The following is a 20,913-nucleotide window of genomic DNA, read 5'->3' on the forward strand; positions in this document are numbered from 1 at the left end:
GCTTTAGAGATAATGATATTAGTATCAGAATGAATTTCACGTAAGATCTCATTTTCCTTTTTGCTAAGATTAGAACCCAAAGATTTATTGTTAAAATTAACGTTATGAGTAATTAGGTGGCGGATTGTATGCTTCTGCGTTTCCAAAATTTTGGAGAATTTAAAGGCTTTCTCTATAGGGGCGATGATTTGAGGAATTGAAGGTTTAGATGTCTTTGAAAAGTTGAAATTATATTTTAATACTTTTAACTGATCCTCCGAAAGATTCCTATTGGAGATATTAACGATGGAGTTAACGTTTACAGTGGGAAGATCAGCTAGATAATTGGGACTATCCGACTGGTGTGTGAGTTTTTGGAATTTAGAAATGAGCACATTTTTATGCCGTTGACAAACGGTATCGGTTCTAGACCAGGATGTATGTTCAAATGAGGAAAAATTTTCCGTGGAATTAGCAATTTTTAAATGGAGGTAATATAATTCAAATTCAATTTTAGATAAACGTTTGCGTGTGTCCCTTATATGGGAATCTGAAAGGAACATGAATCTTATGTCAAAAAAGGGGAAATTAACAAATCTTCAATAGCGTATCATAGCTGGACTTTTAACCATAATTTTGATTTTGGGTCTGCAAAAATCATCCAAAAGGCTTCTTCCATAGGCGAATTGGATTTTCTTTCGCACTTTTTGACGGTTATAAAGAGGATTTATCCGAGATTCTATCTATTATGAATTCAATTGATCCAGCCATCCAATTCACTCTTGAAATTGAATCCAACAATTCCCCCCCCTTCCTCGATATTCTTATACTCCGCAATGAAACCGATTTTAGCACCACTGTGTACCGTAAACCCTTTGCAGTTTGTTTACCACCCCATGCCAAGTCATGCCACCCTGTTAAGCAAAAAATGGCTTTTTTTTACTATTATGTTTTTTGCGCGCTAAAAGTTTGTTCCTCTGAATCTTTGCTTACCAATGAACTTAATTATTTGAGAGCAGTTGCGATTGACCGTGGATTTTCTCCCGTGATTATTGATAAAGCCGTCAAAAAATTTTCAGATTCCCATCAAAGAAGACATTCTACTGTTAGAAATAATATCAATGACCTTGTCGTGCTTCCATTTTATCCTTCTGTTAGCTATAAAATTGCACGGATTCTCCAGAAATTCAATTTTCAAGTCGGTTTCTCCCCTATTAATAAAATTCACCCTTCGATTCTAAAAGATTGCGTTTCTGTCTTGAATTCTTGGGGAATTTATAGTATATCATGTCAGTGTGGTTTAAGATATATTGGCCAAACAAAAAGAGCGTTGAAGTTTCGTATCAAGGAACATGAATCTTATGTCAAAAAAGGGGAAATTAACAAGTCTTCAATAGCGTATCATAGCTGGACTTTTAACCATAATTTTGATTTTGGGTCTGCAAAAATCATCCAAAAGGCTTCTTCCATAGGCGAATTGGATTTTCTTGAGGCTTTTCACATTCACAAAGATTTAGAAAGTTTAGTTAATGATTTGAAGTCCAATCCAGTCCTTCCTAATGCCTTTAAAATTCTACTGTCTTAATTCAATTATTTTTGCCGATAGATGGCGTTACCTCCTCGCACTTGGTACTACCAGAGGGTATAAAAATCCGTTCAGTGGTTGCTTTCCATTATTTGAAGTTCAGATTTTGAGCGTAATATGTATTTGCCCCTCGCTCCCTATTTTAACTTCGCTAATATTTCTTTATGCTTGATCAGACAGCCTGGCTCAGTAAAAGTAGGCAGCCAGTGCAACTCTGATTAAAAATCTAGTTATAACCACGTGCAGTGCTGATAAGCACCACGTGTTTCTGTGATTCCTATTTTCTTCTTTCTATGTATCTCTTTCTCCTGATGAGGAGGGACCTTTAGCTGCCCTCGAAATCGATTGAGTGTTTCATTATACCTACGCTAAATATAAGGTTGTTTTTTACGATTTTGATTGTCACATTAGCGTGTTTCTCTTCTAGTCTATCTTACCTTATTCTGTTATCTTATTCAATGTTATATGCTATGTAAAGATTTAATGTAAGTGTTAAGATAATGTAAAGATGTAAAGATTTATTTTTATAGATATTTATTCATTGTTTTCAAATATATAACTTCTCTTGATTTTTATGAGTCACAGTATAAAAAATATATTACTGGTTCAATAATAAGTCGCATGAATTAAAGAAAAGTGCACACAGGCCTACTCGACCCAATGCGCGTTCTCACGTTACTATTAGGATGCGCGTGCTGCCGGGTTAATAAATTTTCGATTTGTGTAAGCTAGCTGTGATTTGTTTGCTTTTTCTCAAAATTTAGTCTTTTTAGATATACTGATATTCTATGAATAGAGAAGCTGCCGCAGGAAGAAGACAACTAACAGCAGTACTAGTTGTCTTGTAGTGGTCCTAGACATGGCATGACATGCAAGTTACAACGTAGTTGGCAGTTTCAGTATTAAATCTCTTAATTAAGAAAGTGGACATATCCCTAAGAATGACCATTTTCTGAAAATTCTCAAATTTCTATGCTGTGTATGTGCATATCAGGACCATTTCTTGAACTTTCTCATGCATATAAAAAGGGAAATGAACACAGATAGTATACAGACTGTCCCCCCGAAAATTCAATCTTCTGAGAGTGTTGATAAAGATGGGAGAATAAGTTATTTTTGTATTCCACAGGAATGAACATCTTTCCTTCTCCCGAAAGTGCAAAATAGTTGGAACAGTTTAGTATCTCTGCAGTCTTTTTCCTTCTCTTAGAAATAGTATAAAATAGAAACTGCAATCTATCATTCCCAAAACAGATTATTTTTCCTACATGTTCCACATCCAATATAGTTAACTATAATTTTAGCCCATTTATCATTTGTGAACCATGTCTCAGCTACAATATTTCTCACATGGATCTTTCGAAACGAAGTTACTTACATTAACTTCTCTTTCAAAAATAAATCTGGGAACACACAGAGTAATGCAGTAACACTTATGGCCCTCAGTTTTTATGTCTGCATTAGCAACATCATTTCCGACTTTTGCAGTAAGTTTATTTCCATTTGATAAATTTACTGGTAATAGTTTTCATAGGTTTAAAGACTAATTTTCAGTTTCGGTCTACAAGGAGTGTGGAGGAAGATGACAAAGAAGGTAAAAATAAACAGAAGAAAACTTCAACAAGACAAAACTTTATGGAGCATTTTTCTATGAGCACATTAAAAATGACACAAGCTGCAAAAATATTTGGTCTTGAAAACCTGTATTATTGGTTGAGGCAGAATTCTATTACAAAACAAAATATGACTTTTTGTTGAAAGTAATAAATGTTATTTATGTGACTTTTATAACTATTCGCCAATTTAAACATTTTCCCACCTTCATTTTTTTTTCCCTTGCATTCCCACGGAGAATGATAAATTGTATTTTATATACAATTACCACTGTATAACTCTATCATTTTTTTAAGTTAGAAAGGAGGAAAGTTTATATAAGTAAAATATGATAGATGAACACTAAACATTTTGCACACATTTTGTCAATTACTCTTCTGAGTTCAAATAATTGAAATAGTTTAAAGCAATAATTAATATAACAGTAAGAAAACTGCCTTTAAAGAATGTAATTTAACATGTGTCTATATGCTGATGACACAAACATTTAATATGGTTTCTAATCATGTCATTAATATAGGACACGTTTATCAACACTTGAGCAATCCCCCCCCCCAAATCTGACAATTCAGTATTTTTAAGAATTTCATCAAAAACTCAGTTATCTGCCTTTTCAAGGAACATACATTTCCTCAAAACAATATATTTAGTGGTGTAAAATATGATGTACAGTAAAAGCTCAACTATCCAGAAAGCTCAGAAAATGCTGAATTTTGGATATGTGAAAGTTCAAGATAATTGATATAAAAAAATTCAGTACACAGTAGAAAAGCCAAATGAATGGGAAAAAAAAAATTTCGGCCTACAATTATAAAAAGAGTTATTTTATTTGTTATTAACTTAAAAATCAAATGCCTAAATATAAATTATGTGAGATTTCGAAAAATAAGAGTATTTCAGACATAAACACCAAAGTAAAACACCATATTCACTTGAAATTCCATTGATCATGAAAATTGGCGAAGATCTTGCCAAACTTGCACCAGTCATTCCAGCAGAAGTTTGAAAGGACAGATCGCTTTTTAGAAAATAAACATATACAAGTTATGGATATAACTTATAAAAAATTAAATAGCTTGTCATAATTTTTCAATACTGTGCAGCTAGTGTTTATCCATTATAACTTTTAGTCACGGGATCCCGTAAATTTGAAAATATTCTATGCATGTTGTTTCGGTGAAGATAAATCCCAAATTTTAATCATTTATTCAAAATGCAATTGAAAAACAGATGAACAGTAGTTAACTTAGATAGTTTTTACAAAAATTTAGCTGACTTATAGAGGATTAATTGGGTTTACAAAAAGCTAAAGTATTACATCACACTTATTTATTACTGCAGATGAATCACACTATTTGGCAACAACTTTTATTTGATTCAAATGGTAGTCCTATTCGTGCTTTATAACTAAGTTACAAATCTCTTTTTTTGCTTAATTTTAGATTGGGGAGGAGCACCTATAAAATTCGAAAGCATTTTGGTTAGCTGAATGCTGGATAGTTGGGTTTTTACTGTATCAAAATTATTTGAAATTAATTCATTTACAAAATAAAACTCACCAGCCCATCAATATAAGAGTCATTTCCTAAATGTATGAAAGTAAGATCTTTCTTCAAAACTGGATAAAATGGTATCTAGAAGTGAAAAACAACTTGGCATCAGAATTTATGAAAATTTACTTAATAAATGTTCAGAAATACAGAAGATATGCACATACCATAGGAGGTTGAATGTGCTCCGAAGATATAAGATTTCTGTATTTGTACATGTTGCGAGATGGGTCCATAAAATCTTGTAAATCCTGAAAGTATATCATGAATTATATTACCCAGAGGAGAACACCATAATAATATTTAAAATGAGATTTAATATCAAGTTTAAATTCAGTATTAACACTTAAAATGAAATAAGTTACTGACCTCAAAAAGTTTCATGTATTTTGTAGGAAGTTTCTCCCATGTTGTTCTAAGTCTGGAAACTGCACCATGTCCCAAACCACTTATGATAGCAAACATTGAATTGAAGTTTTTGCATTCTTTACATTGTCCTAAAGAATTTAAACAAGGGGAATTAATTTTAAACAATGTAATGTAATTTAACTTGATAAATAAATGAGTAGTAAACAGTTTTTTCATCTTAAAAATACTGCCCTTACAAAAATAAATAACAGCTCAGATCAGTAGTCATTCATTTGGGATGTGCTACTGGTAAGAAAGGCAAAATATTTCTTAATTCATAGGATTTAAATTTGTATGCACAAAGAAATAGTGTAATCATTACATAAATGCTTGCACAATGAATTAGTTTTAACTTCGCCACACAATCATGCCACATAATCAGAATATTTGCTTTCATTGAAACTGCTATTTCATTCTGTTTCTAAACTTTTTTCCAATATCACACTATCCATAATAACTCATAAATCTAAAATAATGTTATTAAGCTTTTAAAAAACTAGCCAAAACAGTAGAAAACAAATCTTAAAAATACTATTTGGGAAGTAGATATTAGCTATGTTCCAGCAATATTCTGCTCTATATTCTAGCAATTTTTAGCTAGCAGCATATATATTCTAGCAATTTTAATACTACCTTCTACAAATGCTTTAATTTGTCACAAAAGAAAACCAATTTGTGTAAAGCATAAAATGTATTTAAAAAACTATAATGCATAATATTCAAAAGCAATCTCATTTCAAAATGAATGATCTTATAAATATCAGGTCAGCATCTAATAAAACATATTTTTTTTTTCTGTTACAATCACATTTTCAAAACAAACTTCATAAATGATCAATGGCATTTGCAGCATTGATAATGGAAAGATGATTCGTGCTCAATATTTGTTTGTTTTCCTTTTTAATAAGTCCATAATTCTTTTGAAACTGTAGTTTAATGTGATACAAATAAATTACTTTACCAAAATTTAAAAAACAAAATCACTACTATAGCAGAGAACAACAGAAGGGGGAATATATTGAAATAAAGTTTTGTAAAATATAGACAGATCTAAAAACTGCTATTAGTAATGGTAATTTTAAGATTTTCATGAAGTTCCTTTCATAAAATGTAAGGCATTAGTAAAAAAAAAAAAAAAAAAAAAAATCTGCTGTTCTTTTATGCTTAATGTTACCCAAAAGAAGGAATGAAAATGCTGAATTGATGTTCCAAAAGAAATTACCTTCACATATGACAAAAAACTTGAACAAAAAGAAATTGTCCTATTTCAGATACAAACAAGTAAGCCCCAACTAATCAGATTCCAGCTACAAAAACTATACTTGTTTAGTATGGAATGCTAAAATCAGTATCACAAATCATCAGCATAAAACAAAACTGTTTATGTATTAAAAAAAAAGGCATAAGATAACAGTAATGATAAGAGATGATATTGTATTTGGGAGCTGTTTTTATCTATAGCTGAACACAATTTAATGGTATATTGAATGTAAAAAGTAGGATTATGGTAAAGAATGTGAAGTCTATCTGTCTCAGGAAAGGAGTGCCTTAGTAGAGAATTTTTTAAGAAAACTGCCTCATATTCAAGTAACATATAAGGAAACTTTTGTGGAACCTGTCTTTTCACAAGAAGTTGAACCAAGCTGAAGCTCCAGTGTTCAGCAGTTTTACTGCTTGGCCACTGATGCATATGAAATATATAAGCATTGTTAGAATAAAAAAACAAGAAGTTTTAACTTTTTTACAAAGTATTAAAAACTGTTAAAACTCTGACGTTTTTTTAAAAAATTTTTAATGACATTTATTCATCCATTATTTACCATGTGCTGTTTTTGTTTTGAATACTCATTTAATTTATGTAATCAAATGAACTCACTCTTTATATCAAGCTACTCAAAAGTCCGAGTAAATCGCAAAATTTATTTTTCTGTTAATGAGTTATTCCTCTTTCCTGTGTCTTTTTAATCATGAGTTTAAATTAACCAAGGACACTGTTATTAGTACTTACAACATGACTAAATTAGGAGTTAATTTTCTATTGGAAACAACAAGTTCATTTTGTCTGCTTCCACAATACAAGTGCTATAACTATCAGCGCAATTCCATAAGCATCAAAGACTACATCAAACAAAAGATTTTATTTTTTCATGCTACAATAGCTTGCTCAGTTAATACAAGAAAATGAAAGGGTACAGTCATATGCTTTAAATTGCTAATTGTTCGAACATCATCATGACTTAACATGAAAGGGTACAGTCATATGCTTTAAATTGCTAATTGTTCGAACATCATCATGACTTAACATGAAAGGGGACAAAATGGAAGGGGGGCTTTGGCCTTGAAAAGCATTATATCACAGGTTTGCTGTCTGTATCCTTTCGCAAGTCAGATAAATTTGCTGCTTTGGTATCTCATTTTTAAACACATTCCATCTAATTTAAATAAATATTCCTTTTAGATGTCAGGGTATGTATATTCACAAGCAGAAATCATTATATTCAAGTGATTTACAGAATGATTAAGTCAAATATATACTATTCTAAAATACAGTATCTTAAAATTAATGCTAATTATGCACAGATTCCACAACATCGAAAGATGATACATAACACTTACTTGCCACTTTGATGAACTGCTTTATAATTCTCATTCTCCTTAAAAGATTGTGTTCAAAGCATACTTCGGTTACAACCCAAAACATTTCTCTGTTTACCAACTAAAAAAGAAGTTTTTAATATATGAGGCTTATTACTTTTATTTATATATTTTATTTTGACTGAAATCAGAAAATACTTTAAAAATAAATAAATACAAAAATTAAATAACAAAAATAAAAACCTGAAAGCTTTCAGATTTTATATTATGCCCAAAGGGGCATTTTTTAAAACATTTTGTGTGCTATCTTTATTTATTAAATATCATGTTCTTCACACTTAAATCATAAAATTCAATTCAACAGTATTATCACAAAATAATTTAAAAAGAGCATATCTTTAGAATTTTTGATACAATCTTGCATACCAGAGATAATTTTTTTTTTAAATACATTGTTGCCATTGCTTGCTTTGTAATCATTGAGTTTGTTAATCAAAAATTCGTTAAAGTTTTACAAAATATGAAATAGATAATAAAACAAATTCCAAGTTTGGGCTACCAGATGCCCATATTCGAGTGGAGGATTACACTATTTAAAATTTGATGTCTCTAGGTACCGTTGTTTTTTCACTGTGCGAGAAACATACATACATTCATTATTTAATTTCTTTAAATATAATGCAGGGCTTTAATATTTGGTCGCAACAATTTGAAAAATAAAGCACTGTTTATAATGAACCAACGCAAAGTGCCGAAATGAAGTTAACTGCCCTTCTGGGCAAATTGTCCCTTTGGGGTAAGATACAAACTAACAAACCAAAATTCTCTGAGCACAGAAAAAATTCTTAAGATAAAGAAATACAGACAAATAAGTGATAGATTAATCAGCAAGCTTATGTTCAGCCATTTTTCTCCATAATTCCAAATAAAATACTAGTAGATGAAAAATGAAATAATAAGCATATTTTCTGAAACAAATTAATAAAAAATTTTAAATTAATAATTGGAAGAATACTGACCTCCACAAATTTTGACAACATTGGAGTACCATACTTTGATTTTACTTCAAACAGTTCATCGATATATTCAGTAGGTTCAATCTGTCGAAATATACTAAAATCTTCTATAGTAAGTTGTGTTGCTAATTCCACACTATTAAGTTGCAGTAAATGCACTTGGCTGTCTCTTAAAAGTTCCTAAAAGAATAATCATGTTACATAAAACGAAATATCTGAAATTATCAGAATTATTTAAAATAGAAAGCAAACAAGATAATCAAGGATAAATATGTTACAAAATAGGATTTTTTTAATGATAATTTTACAGCTACATGAAATATTATCATACAGAGAAGAAAAATATAAAAATGTCGATAAATCTGATGAAACTCAAAGACTACCTGTAGATTTGAAATGCACATTTTCAAGTTATGCAGCATTTTACATTAAAAAAACTTAAAACACTTATAAGAGATAATTTATATCATCTTTCAAATAAATACTCTTCAGATTATACATATGGATGTATAAAAATTTACATATACATAACGTATACATATGTAAAAAAGATAAAACTGCTATGATGCAAATGATTCTGAAATTACTGTAACAAAAACCTGTTGGCAATATATAATGCAACTAATTAGCAAAATTTCACAGAAATCAGCTTGTTCACTCATATAGTACATGAAAACTAACTTTGATCACAGACTTTATTTCAGTGGCTTATTAGGCAATTTATTTCTTTATTAGTGGAGAAATACAGAACAGTTTTCCACAAAGATTCACCTGTCGCATTCATTATTATACAGTTTCTTTTGCATATGCATAACTGTTTGTTTCTGAATTAGGAAAGGCTAATCTTGGACATAACACTAAATTTCACATTTGAGCAAAGCTATGTACAGGTACAATTCTTTCTTAATATCAACCAGTAACGTAAACTGAGGAAGCATGTAAAAGAAAACATTAAATCAAAATCAGATGCAAAAATTACTTGAAAGGCACTTAGTTTTTAGAAAAAAAAAAATGATTACAGGAATAGAGAGTATGTGTTTTGAATTTTAACAAGCATGATAAAAAATTATTTAAACATTTCTCAGCTCAATAAATTTCAGTAAACCATCTAAAAACTGTCTATCTTTATACTACACGGTTTGAGAAAACACTGCATTTTTTGTTGAATTACATGCAAAAAATCATTCGTATGTTAAAAATAAAGATATATATGAAACAATAAAACTTATGACTACTGTTATAACGTTCAATTTTACTAAGTAAGTTTATTTGACATAAATTACCCCTGCAATGTTGGTATTTTTTTCATGCACACAAGTAGCAGTAAACTTGTTTTATATTTCATACTTATTACATATCTAGAAACTTCTAGCTACAATATCATAAATCAATTTCATACAAAGTCTTTAATCCAGAATGATCTATAATCCGGACCTCAAAGCTACAAACTTTCTGCGCATACGTACCATTTACGTATGAGTATAATACCTTTACGCATGCGCGTTTAATGTTTAACGGACGGTATAAGCTAAGCTAAAATTATCTAATTATATATTTCAGTTAATGTTGCAGATTGTGTTTGTTCCTTAATCTTCTAATTGGATACTGCTTATTATTTTTTGCAGACTGTTAGAGCAATTTTATAAAAAATAAGCTTGAACTTTTGATTATGTCAAAAAGAGTTTCCGATTCTGGAGCTGCCAAAGGATCTACAAAGCGAAAGCATGTTTCGATGTTCATCAAACAAAAAGTGGAATTGCTGCAAAAAATGGATAAAGGCATGAAGAAAGTGATAGAGAGGTTAGTGAAAACGAAAAAATTTCGATTGACAAGTTAGTCGGTATTCCCATCACAGCAATTACAGAACTTGAACAGCGGAATTTTGTAACTGAACAAGAAATTATGTCTGTTTATAGAATTAAAGAGAAAGTGTTAGCACATAAAACGAAACAACTTACATTGAAAAAAATTTTTAATAAAGTAAACAAATAAATATTAAGCTTTTTTTTCCTTGTAAATTTTAATACCCTTTAGATCATAATTGCTCTTTATTTCATAAATTACAGTTTCATATTTTTAATTGTATAATTTCTGCATGCCATCTTACCAGATTTAAATTGATGATCTATAATTCGGAAAAAAAATTTACTCTATTTTAAAACAGGCCGTAAAGTCTGTAATTGCACTTCTGACACTAGCAATCAATTCCTAGCATAATATTATTATTTATAAGATCATTCATGAAAAATTTCTTTAAGAATTGTAAAATATCTATATTTTCTTTCACATCCATGTGAATGTATGGAACTCTCAGTGAAGGATTTTTCACACCAATCTCACAAAATGTTCAAACATCTTCTGAATTAATTTCATTATCCAGTTATGTGTAAAAATTTGAAAAGCTGCCAGATTTGCACAGTTAATTTTTCAACATTTATGTCTCAGCCTTCACAGTCACCAATTTCACTTTCTGAATAGTCTAACCTGCTTTTTTCACTTTCCATTTTCAATAAATACACAAAATTTAGAGCAAGATAACTTGTATATATATTTTTAAATCTGAAATATTTCAGATATTAATGGTCGCCCAAAAGGGTTTGTTAAGACTTTTTACACTCTCACTGAGCTCACTTGCTATCTATCAGTCTGCTGTTATACTCACTACTACTAACCCCCTTTTTTTTGTCTTTTTAGTTTTATTCTCAAGCATTGTTTTCTTCACGCTTACACCATATACAATTCAACAGCAAAATTACAAAAATTTCACAAGCAGCATAGCAGTATACGTTTAGAATTCCTGATGCAGCATTAAGTGTTGGCATACATTTTTCTGTTTTTTCCCAATTCATAAGAATGTTCAGTTATTGCCTAAGGCAGCTTTACAAAACTTTTTTTTTGGGGGTTGTTTTATTAATAACATTTTTGTGTTTACTTTATTTATTAAATATCACGTTCTTGGCACTTACGACACTTAAAACTCAATTTAGTGGCAAAAATCACAAAATATTAAAAAACAGCATGTCTTTAGAATTTCCAATAGACAGTCTCACGTACTACAGATGTTTTACTGTGTAGAATGTTGCCACGGCTCGTTTTGAAATTGCTGAGTTTGTTGATCAAAAATTCGTTATAAAGGTCTCACAAAATGAAACAGATGGTAAAACAAATTTAAAATTTGTGCTTCTATGTGCCCATATTCGGGTGGAGGACTACATTATTCAGAACTGAACAACTCCCTTCTTACCATTATTTTTTCACAGTGCAAGAAACATACATGCTTTCATGCAGATTCTTCATTATTTAATTTCTTTAATAATGATTGAGAGTGATAATGTTTGGTGGCAACAATTTGAAAAGTGATACAACGCATTCAAGTAATTCAATGCAAAAAGGCTGTTTCGAGATTAATATCCCATTCTGGACAAAATCTTTTTTGGGTTAAAACGCTATTTTATATGTTTTAATAAAATTATGAAAGTTGAACAATTTATCATAAAACTTTATTAAGTGAAATATTTAGCAAGTGCAACACAATATATTTAAAAGAAAGCGGGTGTTTCACTAAAAATTCAGTTGTTAAAAAAATCCCTTGAAGACTTGCTCTTACCATGAGGTAGCACCATCCAGAAACAGAAAAATAAAATACATGAAATGGGATAATCAAAAACTATGACTTTGGAAAAAAGAAGCCCATACTACATATGGACAAATCACACTGTGCACAAAAGCAAAGCCTGTATGATGTATGGGGAAACATCCAGAAAGAGAAAAATAAAAATGAATGAAACAGGATACTCAAAAACTATAACTCTGGAAATAAGAAGCCCATACCACATATAGACAAATCACACTGCACAAAAAGCATTGCCTGTATGATGTAAGGAAAAAAACTATTCAGGCGTTAAAGGGAGTGGGCGTGAATGCCTTCAAAAAATCATTTTTTCAGTTTAAGTCTAAAATACAGGGGAGATTCTGCTGAGTACAAAAACATATAATTTACCTCAATAAAAGAGTGTTTACTGATAGGATTACTATGTAAAGAATCACTATGTGTTTAGAAATCCAAATAGTCCATTCACTTTAAGGAAAAGGAAAAATTAAGTAAGAGAATATAGTGAACGGAGTAGATGGTATACATATAGTGATAACATGTTATAGTTGGTGAGAACCTCACAAACAAGAAATACTTGGTGATAGAGTGCAGTACCATTGTGGAGAATCCAAATTTTTGCATGTCCTAAATTAAAACATTTGAATGTTCTCCCTAAAATGCCTCATAAATTTACAGTAAAACTTTGTGATAGTTTTGGCCCTGAGAAACGTATTTGTGATAAACATGGTAGCTGTTGAACAACACAATAAGCATAGTCTTCATTGCACTGTAGATCATGGAAATGATAAGCTCTTCCAATGCAACAACTGCTTTGTGACAGAGTCGTTAGGCTTACAGACTCAAAACTTGATACCAGTGATGACCCTATGATAATCTGTGACATGCTAATAAAGACCACAGCATATTGCACCATGATGTTCCTTCAGTTCAAGGATCAGCAAAGAATTGACAACTTGTTAGCAACAGGTCACATGTTCAGGACATTAAGATTGACAATAATATCTGCAATGTCACTGGTGGCCCTCCAACATTTTGCACACAAAATTTCCTGAAATGGGTAATACTTTTCAGGGATGATGCACAAGGAAAGCTGGTCTGCCCTTTATCATAAAAGAATGTTTTTCCACCTTTGAAGCACATGCAACTTAAAACATTATGTATAATTCAAGCATGTTCAAACTCTCTATGGCTGTTTGCCCGATTTTAGCTCAGAATTGCATATTGACTCATTACTCATTTTTTCTATCCATAATGTAACCACAGACTACCATACATAGGTAATCACAAAAACATCTCTACAATATTAATGCAATGGTGTTCTAAGATGGATTGTCTTATCAAAGAGACCACTATAGGTGCGAGCACAACTCTGTCTCGTTATCTGCTGGTATGCTACAGAACTATTGTGGGAAAAATTTTGGTACAGCAATATACATATATAATAACATGCACTAATATCAAGCTTTTACATGGGTCCGTGACACTTAGCCGACGGGACACTTAACCGACACCAGTTAGCCGACACGGACACTTAGCCTACAGGACATTTAGTCGACAGGTCATTTAGCCGACACGGACAGTTAGCCGACAAGGACACTTAGCCGACAGGACATTTAGCCAACACAGACAGTTAGCCAACAAGGACACTTAGCCGACAGGACATCTGGCCGACACAGAGAATTAGCTGTCAGGACGTTTAGAGCTACGGGACACTTACCTGTCAAGACATTTAGTCAACAGGTTACTAAGCCGACAGTGACGTTTAACTGACACGTACCCAAAAATTATTTAAACTATGAATTACAAAATTCCTCGACTACTCCACAAGTTCAATATATAAGTCATTTTTTCACTTATCAGTAAAATTCATTTTTCGATTCTTAAAGATCTCATATGTGCTATTAATTATTGTGTTAATTTAGCATTGTTTGATATGTATCGTGCTGTTTGGTGTACATTGGCCAAATTGGAAAAGCGCTGAAATTTCTCGAAAATGAATAAAACAAAACCTTAAAGAATATTTTACTTCTAAATTAAACATTATGCACTAGTTTAGGGCTATAAACATTCACCTAAGTAAGTATTTTAAGCAAGAGGCATGGTTAATGAAATGTTACAGAATTTTTACCTCAAGAATGGTGGCACGAACTGCAAATTATAGAGGTCACAAATAATTTATACCTTTGCTAGTCTTAAAAATTCACCTTTTTTTAATTGTTTTTAATAAAAAAATAAAATATATTTGCTAAACTAACCCTGAACACTATATGTTTTCATAAAAAGTATAATTCAAGGATAACAATAATTTTTATTGCATTGCATTTTGCGCATTTTGTTCAAGCGTAATTCTTGTATAAATTTCTTTACTTTAGTAAAACGGTAAAAATTCTAAATGCAAAACTTATGAACTTATTTTTGTGTACAATTAAAGTAAAATTAAATAATACTGATAGCATATGATGCTTTGAAACAAATAAGGTAAAATTAAACAAGATCTGATAATTTTCTTTGATTTTATGAGCATTTTCAGGCAGTAGTTTTTAAAATTATTATAACATAACAAGACAATCATTTATTTGATTATATGATCATTAATTATTAACATTACAAGATGATTATTTATTTTAGCAATTCATAAAATTCAGAGCATAAACGGTTTTCAGTGTAATGAGGGAAAAAAAAAAATTCTGGAAGCACTCGGCAATATAATTTTATATTACGCCCAAAGGAGCGTTTTTGTAATGTTTTGCGTGTTACCTTTATTTATTAAACATCATGTTCTTTGCAAGTAAACCACATAAAATTCAATTCAAGAACAATATCACAAAATATTTGAAAATGACATATCTTTAGAATTTCCACGTTGGAGATAAAAATGTTATTTTCTGTACAGGGTTGCCATTGCTTGCTTTGAACTCGTTGAGTTTGTTAATCAAAACTTTGTTGTCTGTGTCCTGTGGATTAAGTGTGTTGACAGTTAAGTGTCCCGTAGCTAAATGTCTTGACGGCTAACTCTCTGTTTCAGCAAAATGTCCTGTCGGCTAACTGTTTGTGTCGGCTAAATGTCCTGTCGGCTAAGTGTCCTTGTCGGCTAAGTGTCTTGTCGGCTAAATGACCTGTCAGTTAAGTGTCCGTGTTGGCTAAATGGCCTGTCGGCTAAGTGTCCGTGTCAGTTAAATGTCCTGTCGGCTAAATGTCTCTGTTGGCTAAATGTCGTGTCGGCTAAGTGTCCCTGTCCGCTAAATGTCTTGTCGGCTAACTGGTGTCGGTTAAGTGTCCGTGACCGCTTTTACATATACATTACAAGTATCTGTAATGAAAATATTTAAATTAGTAATATATATTTAAATGAAAATATTTATTTTATTTATTTATTTAATATCACTGTCAAAAGTAAAGCAATAATAATGCATATTTAAAATTAAGCAAAAAAAAAAAAAAAAGCAGCTTTGGTGTAGATTTTGAACAAAACTATACTGATTTTGAGAATAATCAGACGTAGGCTTCTTTTCATATGAAATGCAATGGATGGAACAGAGAGAACATGAATGTACTGCCATCAATATGAAAGCTTTCATATAGGTGTTCCACAAGAAGGATAAGGTTGGAATTAAAATTCTTTTTAATGCTTTAAGAATTAAGAATGCTAATATTCTAGTTTTTCACATTTCATTTCTACTTTCAATAAATAGTACTACGGTTGTGTGCATCCCGATACTTTAAGCATAAAAATGGCTGCTCTTTTTTTTTTTTTTAAACAAGAAGAGAAATTTCTGTCTAATTGCTCTAGAAATCGACTTATTAATGTTGAAATATTCAAAATCTACACAAAAATAAAATTGTTATTATTGCCCAGTTTAAAATTTTATATTGACATAATTCCGTTTCATGTGACTAATGAAGATTTAAACAACATAGCTTATAAAAGATGCCTCCTTTATAAAACAGCTAACATGCTTAATCCCTAAAGTTGACAAACGTAACAAACTGTTATATGGAAATTTCAAATGTTGCTAAAAATTTATGTGGTGGCTGCTTTAACATGAAAGCATTATACAAACTACCATAAACACTATCACACAAAACATCAATCAAATATTAAACATGATTATGTCATACATACCACTGCAAGCTCATCAGGCACTAAAGAATCACTGCACATGTTATTCTTTAAATAATATCGGCTACTTAACGATATTCTTTCTGCTAAGTTCTGCTGAGGGTCAGGTAGTCGTCTCTGTTTCACAACACCACCCTCGCCAACTGACACTTCGCATAGACAGTATTTACTGGAAAAGTTAAGGTATGCCTCAATTAACAAAATGACTAAATAATGCTACAAAATGATTATATAACTAAAAATTTAATTTGTCACACTGAAGCTACTTTCAGCTATACGTACCTACTGGATTCTGTGATACCAAATTCTCGTAATGATAACATTACAACTTCTCTTGCTGTAGTCTCCTGGAATGAAATTAAAGATATATTGAGATTTTGATCAAATTTTTTGTATGCAGTCAATTAAATCTACGAAAAAAAGCCATATCACGAGGATGTTATTTTTAATACGTTAGTTGGTATTCAGGGTGTCTTCATGAAGGATTTTTAAGGAAAACTAGTTAACCCCTTGCCGTGCCATTTAACTCGACAAAACTTGGGCCCAAGTGTTATGGGTCAATACATGGTAAACAAGCCAGACTGGTGCTTGAGACCAGTCACAATACAAGCCGAAACATAAGCGCCTGCATTATATAGTCAGTTATGCACGATACTGCTGGCGTGAAAGTAAACTTTAATCCTTCTGCCTTTCATAGATATTATAAATATACTATTTGTAATAAATAACACTTTCAAAATTATATTTCATAAATAAACAACACTTTTCAATTAAGTAAACTTTAATCCCTAGTTAATCCTTCTGCCTTTTGCAGATATTATAAATATATTATATTTTTAATATATAATTTTAATAAATATTATATAATTTATATAATAAAGAATCATGACTAACTATTGCAGTGCACTGATAGGGAGTAACTTTCAATTATGACTGTGAAATTACGACAGGCTCGTGATGTTGATGTTTGGCCCAGTTTTCTGTTCACAAGCTTGCCTCATGATGTTTATGTTTGGGACAAAATCTTCATCACGAGTCCAACTCATTAAAGCACAGGAAGGGGTTAATATTCACATTACATACACATGTGTAAAAATCATGAAATGATGGGCTCTCATGCAGTCAGACCATTTGTTGGGATTTGAATTCAGGTCAAACTACCAGTGCTCAGCGATTTCAATGCTCGACTGTTAGTGGACTGCCTAAATGCAACAGCACTCTTCTTATTAGATAAAGGATCTCTCATTTTGAAGATAAAGGATCTCTTGTCTTCTTATTAGATAAAGGTTTTCTTGTTCGATCTTATATTATATTATCAAAACCACCAATTGCTTCTTAATTATCATTCCAGTTTTAAGACAACATTTATATTTTTTTAAATTTCTTTTTTAATGTTGGAACTGACTGCAGTTGAAATGTTACTGATCAATCAACATTAAAAATTCTTGAAGGGCAAAGGGTTATTTTTTACAACAAAAAATGGAACTTTTCGAACAACCAATAATCTTATATGATTATTATTATTCAAATTATTATTATTAAATAAAGTTTTACAAAAAAAAAAAAGCAACATCAGTAAATGAAGAATGATACTTCGTTTGCATTCTCTCCTCTTCCCTACTATAATTTCTTTCAGTATTTGGCAATAATACATATTTTTAAATGCAACATTTTTATAGAATTTTTCATTAATTATTCTCTAGAATTTGCCTTCAAATAAAAATTTTAGTTTAATATGAAAATACAACCACTTAACAACAACTCAATTGATAAAATATGATTCCTTACAATTACCTTGTGAACAAGCAGATATTTACAAGTCTGATCTGATCTGTAAACTTTGAGTACATGTTCTGGAAACTCCAATCGCAGATCATCAGATGGCAACAGAGATGTCAAATCAGGATTACTATGACTATGATAAAGACCACCTCCGGTGCAAGGCTGAGGCGAAGATCCTCTGCCACTGTAATTTCCAGAACCTCCACTACTACTGCTGTTTCCAGAGCACAGACTGTCATCTGAACTGTTCAGGTGAGACTCACTGAAATCAAATAATCACTACAGAATTCGGACTTTCACAACAGAAACCATGTAAGTATGAAATTAAATTTCCCAATACACTGATACCTTTTGCTTCAAAAAATTACCGACTAATTTAATTCCACTATTCTAAAACATAATGCATTTAAAAAAAAAAAAAAAAAGTATTAACTTACTAAAATACATTTTAAAGCCAAATGGAATCAACTAAAAAGTAAATTGAACATTAATACAGATTGTATTTATTTTTACTGTTAAACTAATAGATGCAAATGCTTTAATAATATTAGATTACTTAACTTAATTTTAAAAGTTCATAGTAATGACAATTTTGATAAAAATGAAAATGAAAATAATACAAACACATAGAACTAAACAAAAAATACCCAAACTCATTCAAATTAATCCTTAACAAATTATTCAAAAACAATAAGAAAAGCAGTATTTGAAATGTATAATGTTATATAGTGTTAACTTTTGATTAAAATAAAACATTTTGAGCTGTGGTAAACTGCAGATACTGGTACAGCTGACATAAGGAGTTAAACTGTCTAATCAAGTTTGAATGATAATTTACATAATACAAATGATATGAAGCAAAACATGTTCTTCTTCTTAAAAGTAAGCATTTGCTAACTGATGAAGACAGAACAACATTTTTTTTTCTTGCTAAGCACAAAGCACTTTAGTTCAAAGCAACACCAAATTTGAATTTTGAACATTCATACAGCGATAAAACAAATAAGTCTAGAATTAAGAAATCTGAAACATATATTGCCCAGATGATGAAAACATGCACCTTAAAAGGATTTCCTCCCAAAAATTTGATTTAGATTATTTTTTAAATATAATTTAATGTTGAAATGTTCTTTTTCTTCCACTTTTTGCTCATATCTGCATAACACACACTTTTTTTATTATTATTATTTTAGAGTTTTCAAAATCAAATAAAGCAGGAAAAATATTTTAAATAAAATTTATACTGAATATTAAACATAATTTACAGGAATTTTTTGAAAATCGCTTGATCTAATCAACTGTTTTATGTCCTACGTTTTTAAGTTCCAAAATTTAAAATATGCTCTTGATATAAACTTTAAAATTTTTGCAGACTATTAAACCAACTCTTTGCCCTTTATTATAACTAAAAAATATTAATTAGGTAATTTTCTAGATTTTTTTTAGAAAATATGTTGCAAAAACTGCAAAAAAGAGTTTCTATTTTGTCTTTGGCATGACATACTATCCCTTAGAAATGAGGTTTCACAATCATTATCACACTATTTTTCTGTATTTGTAACTTCCTCTCTCGCTAGAAAGAATTATTTACAAAAATCAGGTTTACTATACATAAATTATTCCTTTTCAATTTCTGATTGATAAAGGATTGATTAGTACTAAATATTATTTAAAATGAAATCTGCCATGTTATTCATAACTTTTTAAAGTTAATATAAGTTTACATATTCTTAACATTTTATTTTAAAAGTTCATTTTTAAAATTTTGTTATGATAATTAATGTTCTTTTTATGACTTTGGAATTCCAACATTTAAAAATGATCTATTATAAAGTTTTGCTTTAAAAAATGCTTATAAAATAAAATAAACAGGGAATAATGGGTAATGATGTGGTATACGTATCATTTTTTATTACCGTATTTGACGGCATATAAGACGCACCCTTATTTAGAAGGCCACACACAAGGGAAAAAAGTTTCAATAGTCCGTGCTACAGCGTGGTACCACAATAATTTAAAATGTGGTTTCTTTTAGTTCTCATGTTTTGTAATGAAATGCTAGTATTTTTTCTTCATAATCTGCTGGGATTTTCTGTGCAATAGTTGTTTTTGTGCGCATTGATAAGCCTTGCCTTTTCATGAACCTGTAGCACCAGCCCTCAGACCCTGAAAAGTTCTGATCCCCATGTTTTTCTGCAAATCTTTTGGCCTCATTGATTATCACTTTAGTTGAAACACTTATCCCTGATTTCCTCCTATTTATCACCCCCATTTTTAAGGCAATTTCAACTTCAGGCCAAGATGGAGCTGAGCATCGAAGGTTATGTTTTTGTTTTTTAGCAGTGTTCAGTTGATCTTCCTGCAGTCGGCAAGTACGTATAATTTTTTCGGTATATGGTGGACCGAAATGCCTTGCTGCTGCTCTGTTTCCATGCGCTTTGGCGTAGTTTAACACTCCTAGGTCATACTGAATAGCATAGCTTAATCTCCTGTTTCCTGTAGTCATATTTTCCAGGGTATTTTTTTAAACAAATAGTTTTAAGCACCGATACCGACACGTGTGTTGGCTAAGAAAGTCTATGTAAAGAAGGAAAGGGTCCATAGACATAATGTGACCGTTGAACCTGTTTGAACTTCGACATCAGCTTCGA

At 30.8% G+C, this 20,913-nt stretch overlaps 1 protein-coding gene across 6 annotated transcripts in view; it reads right to left on the reverse strand.

Annotated features, from left to right (window-relative positions):
- LOC118197654 (rap guanine nucleotide exchange factor 2-like) overlaps positions 1-20,913 on the reverse strand; it is a 303,724-nt gene that overhangs the window by 32,196 nt on the left and 250,615 nt on the right. For all 6 annotated transcript variants that reach the window (XM_085821204.1, XM_085821203.1, XM_085821202.1 and 3 more), the window contains 8 exons: positions 18,275-18,524; positions 16,763-16,827; positions 16,484-16,649; positions 8,751-8,927; positions 7,753-7,852; positions 5,098-5,225; positions 4,896-4,979; positions 4,738-4,812 (listed from right to left, as the gene is read on the reverse strand). In XM_085821204.1, coding sequence (XP_085677330.1) covers positions 4,738-4,812; positions 4,896-4,979; positions 5,098-5,225; positions 7,753-7,852; positions 8,751-8,927; positions 16,484-16,649; positions 16,763-16,827; positions 18,275-18,524 — 1,045 coding nt within the window. The remainder of the gene's footprint in view (positions 1-4,737; positions 4,813-4,895; positions 4,980-5,097; positions 5,226-7,752; positions 7,853-8,750; positions 8,928-16,483; positions 16,650-16,762; positions 16,828-18,274; positions 18,525-20,913) is intronic.

The sequence above is a fragment of the Stegodyphus dumicola genome, chromosome 7 (assembly GCF_044657685.1).
Source record: "Stegodyphus dumicola isolate Sdum_Otavi_A_Nest chromosome 7, ASM4465768v1".
Taxonomy (NCBI): domain Eukaryota; kingdom Metazoa; phylum Arthropoda; class Arachnida; order Araneae; family Eresidae; genus Stegodyphus; species Stegodyphus dumicola.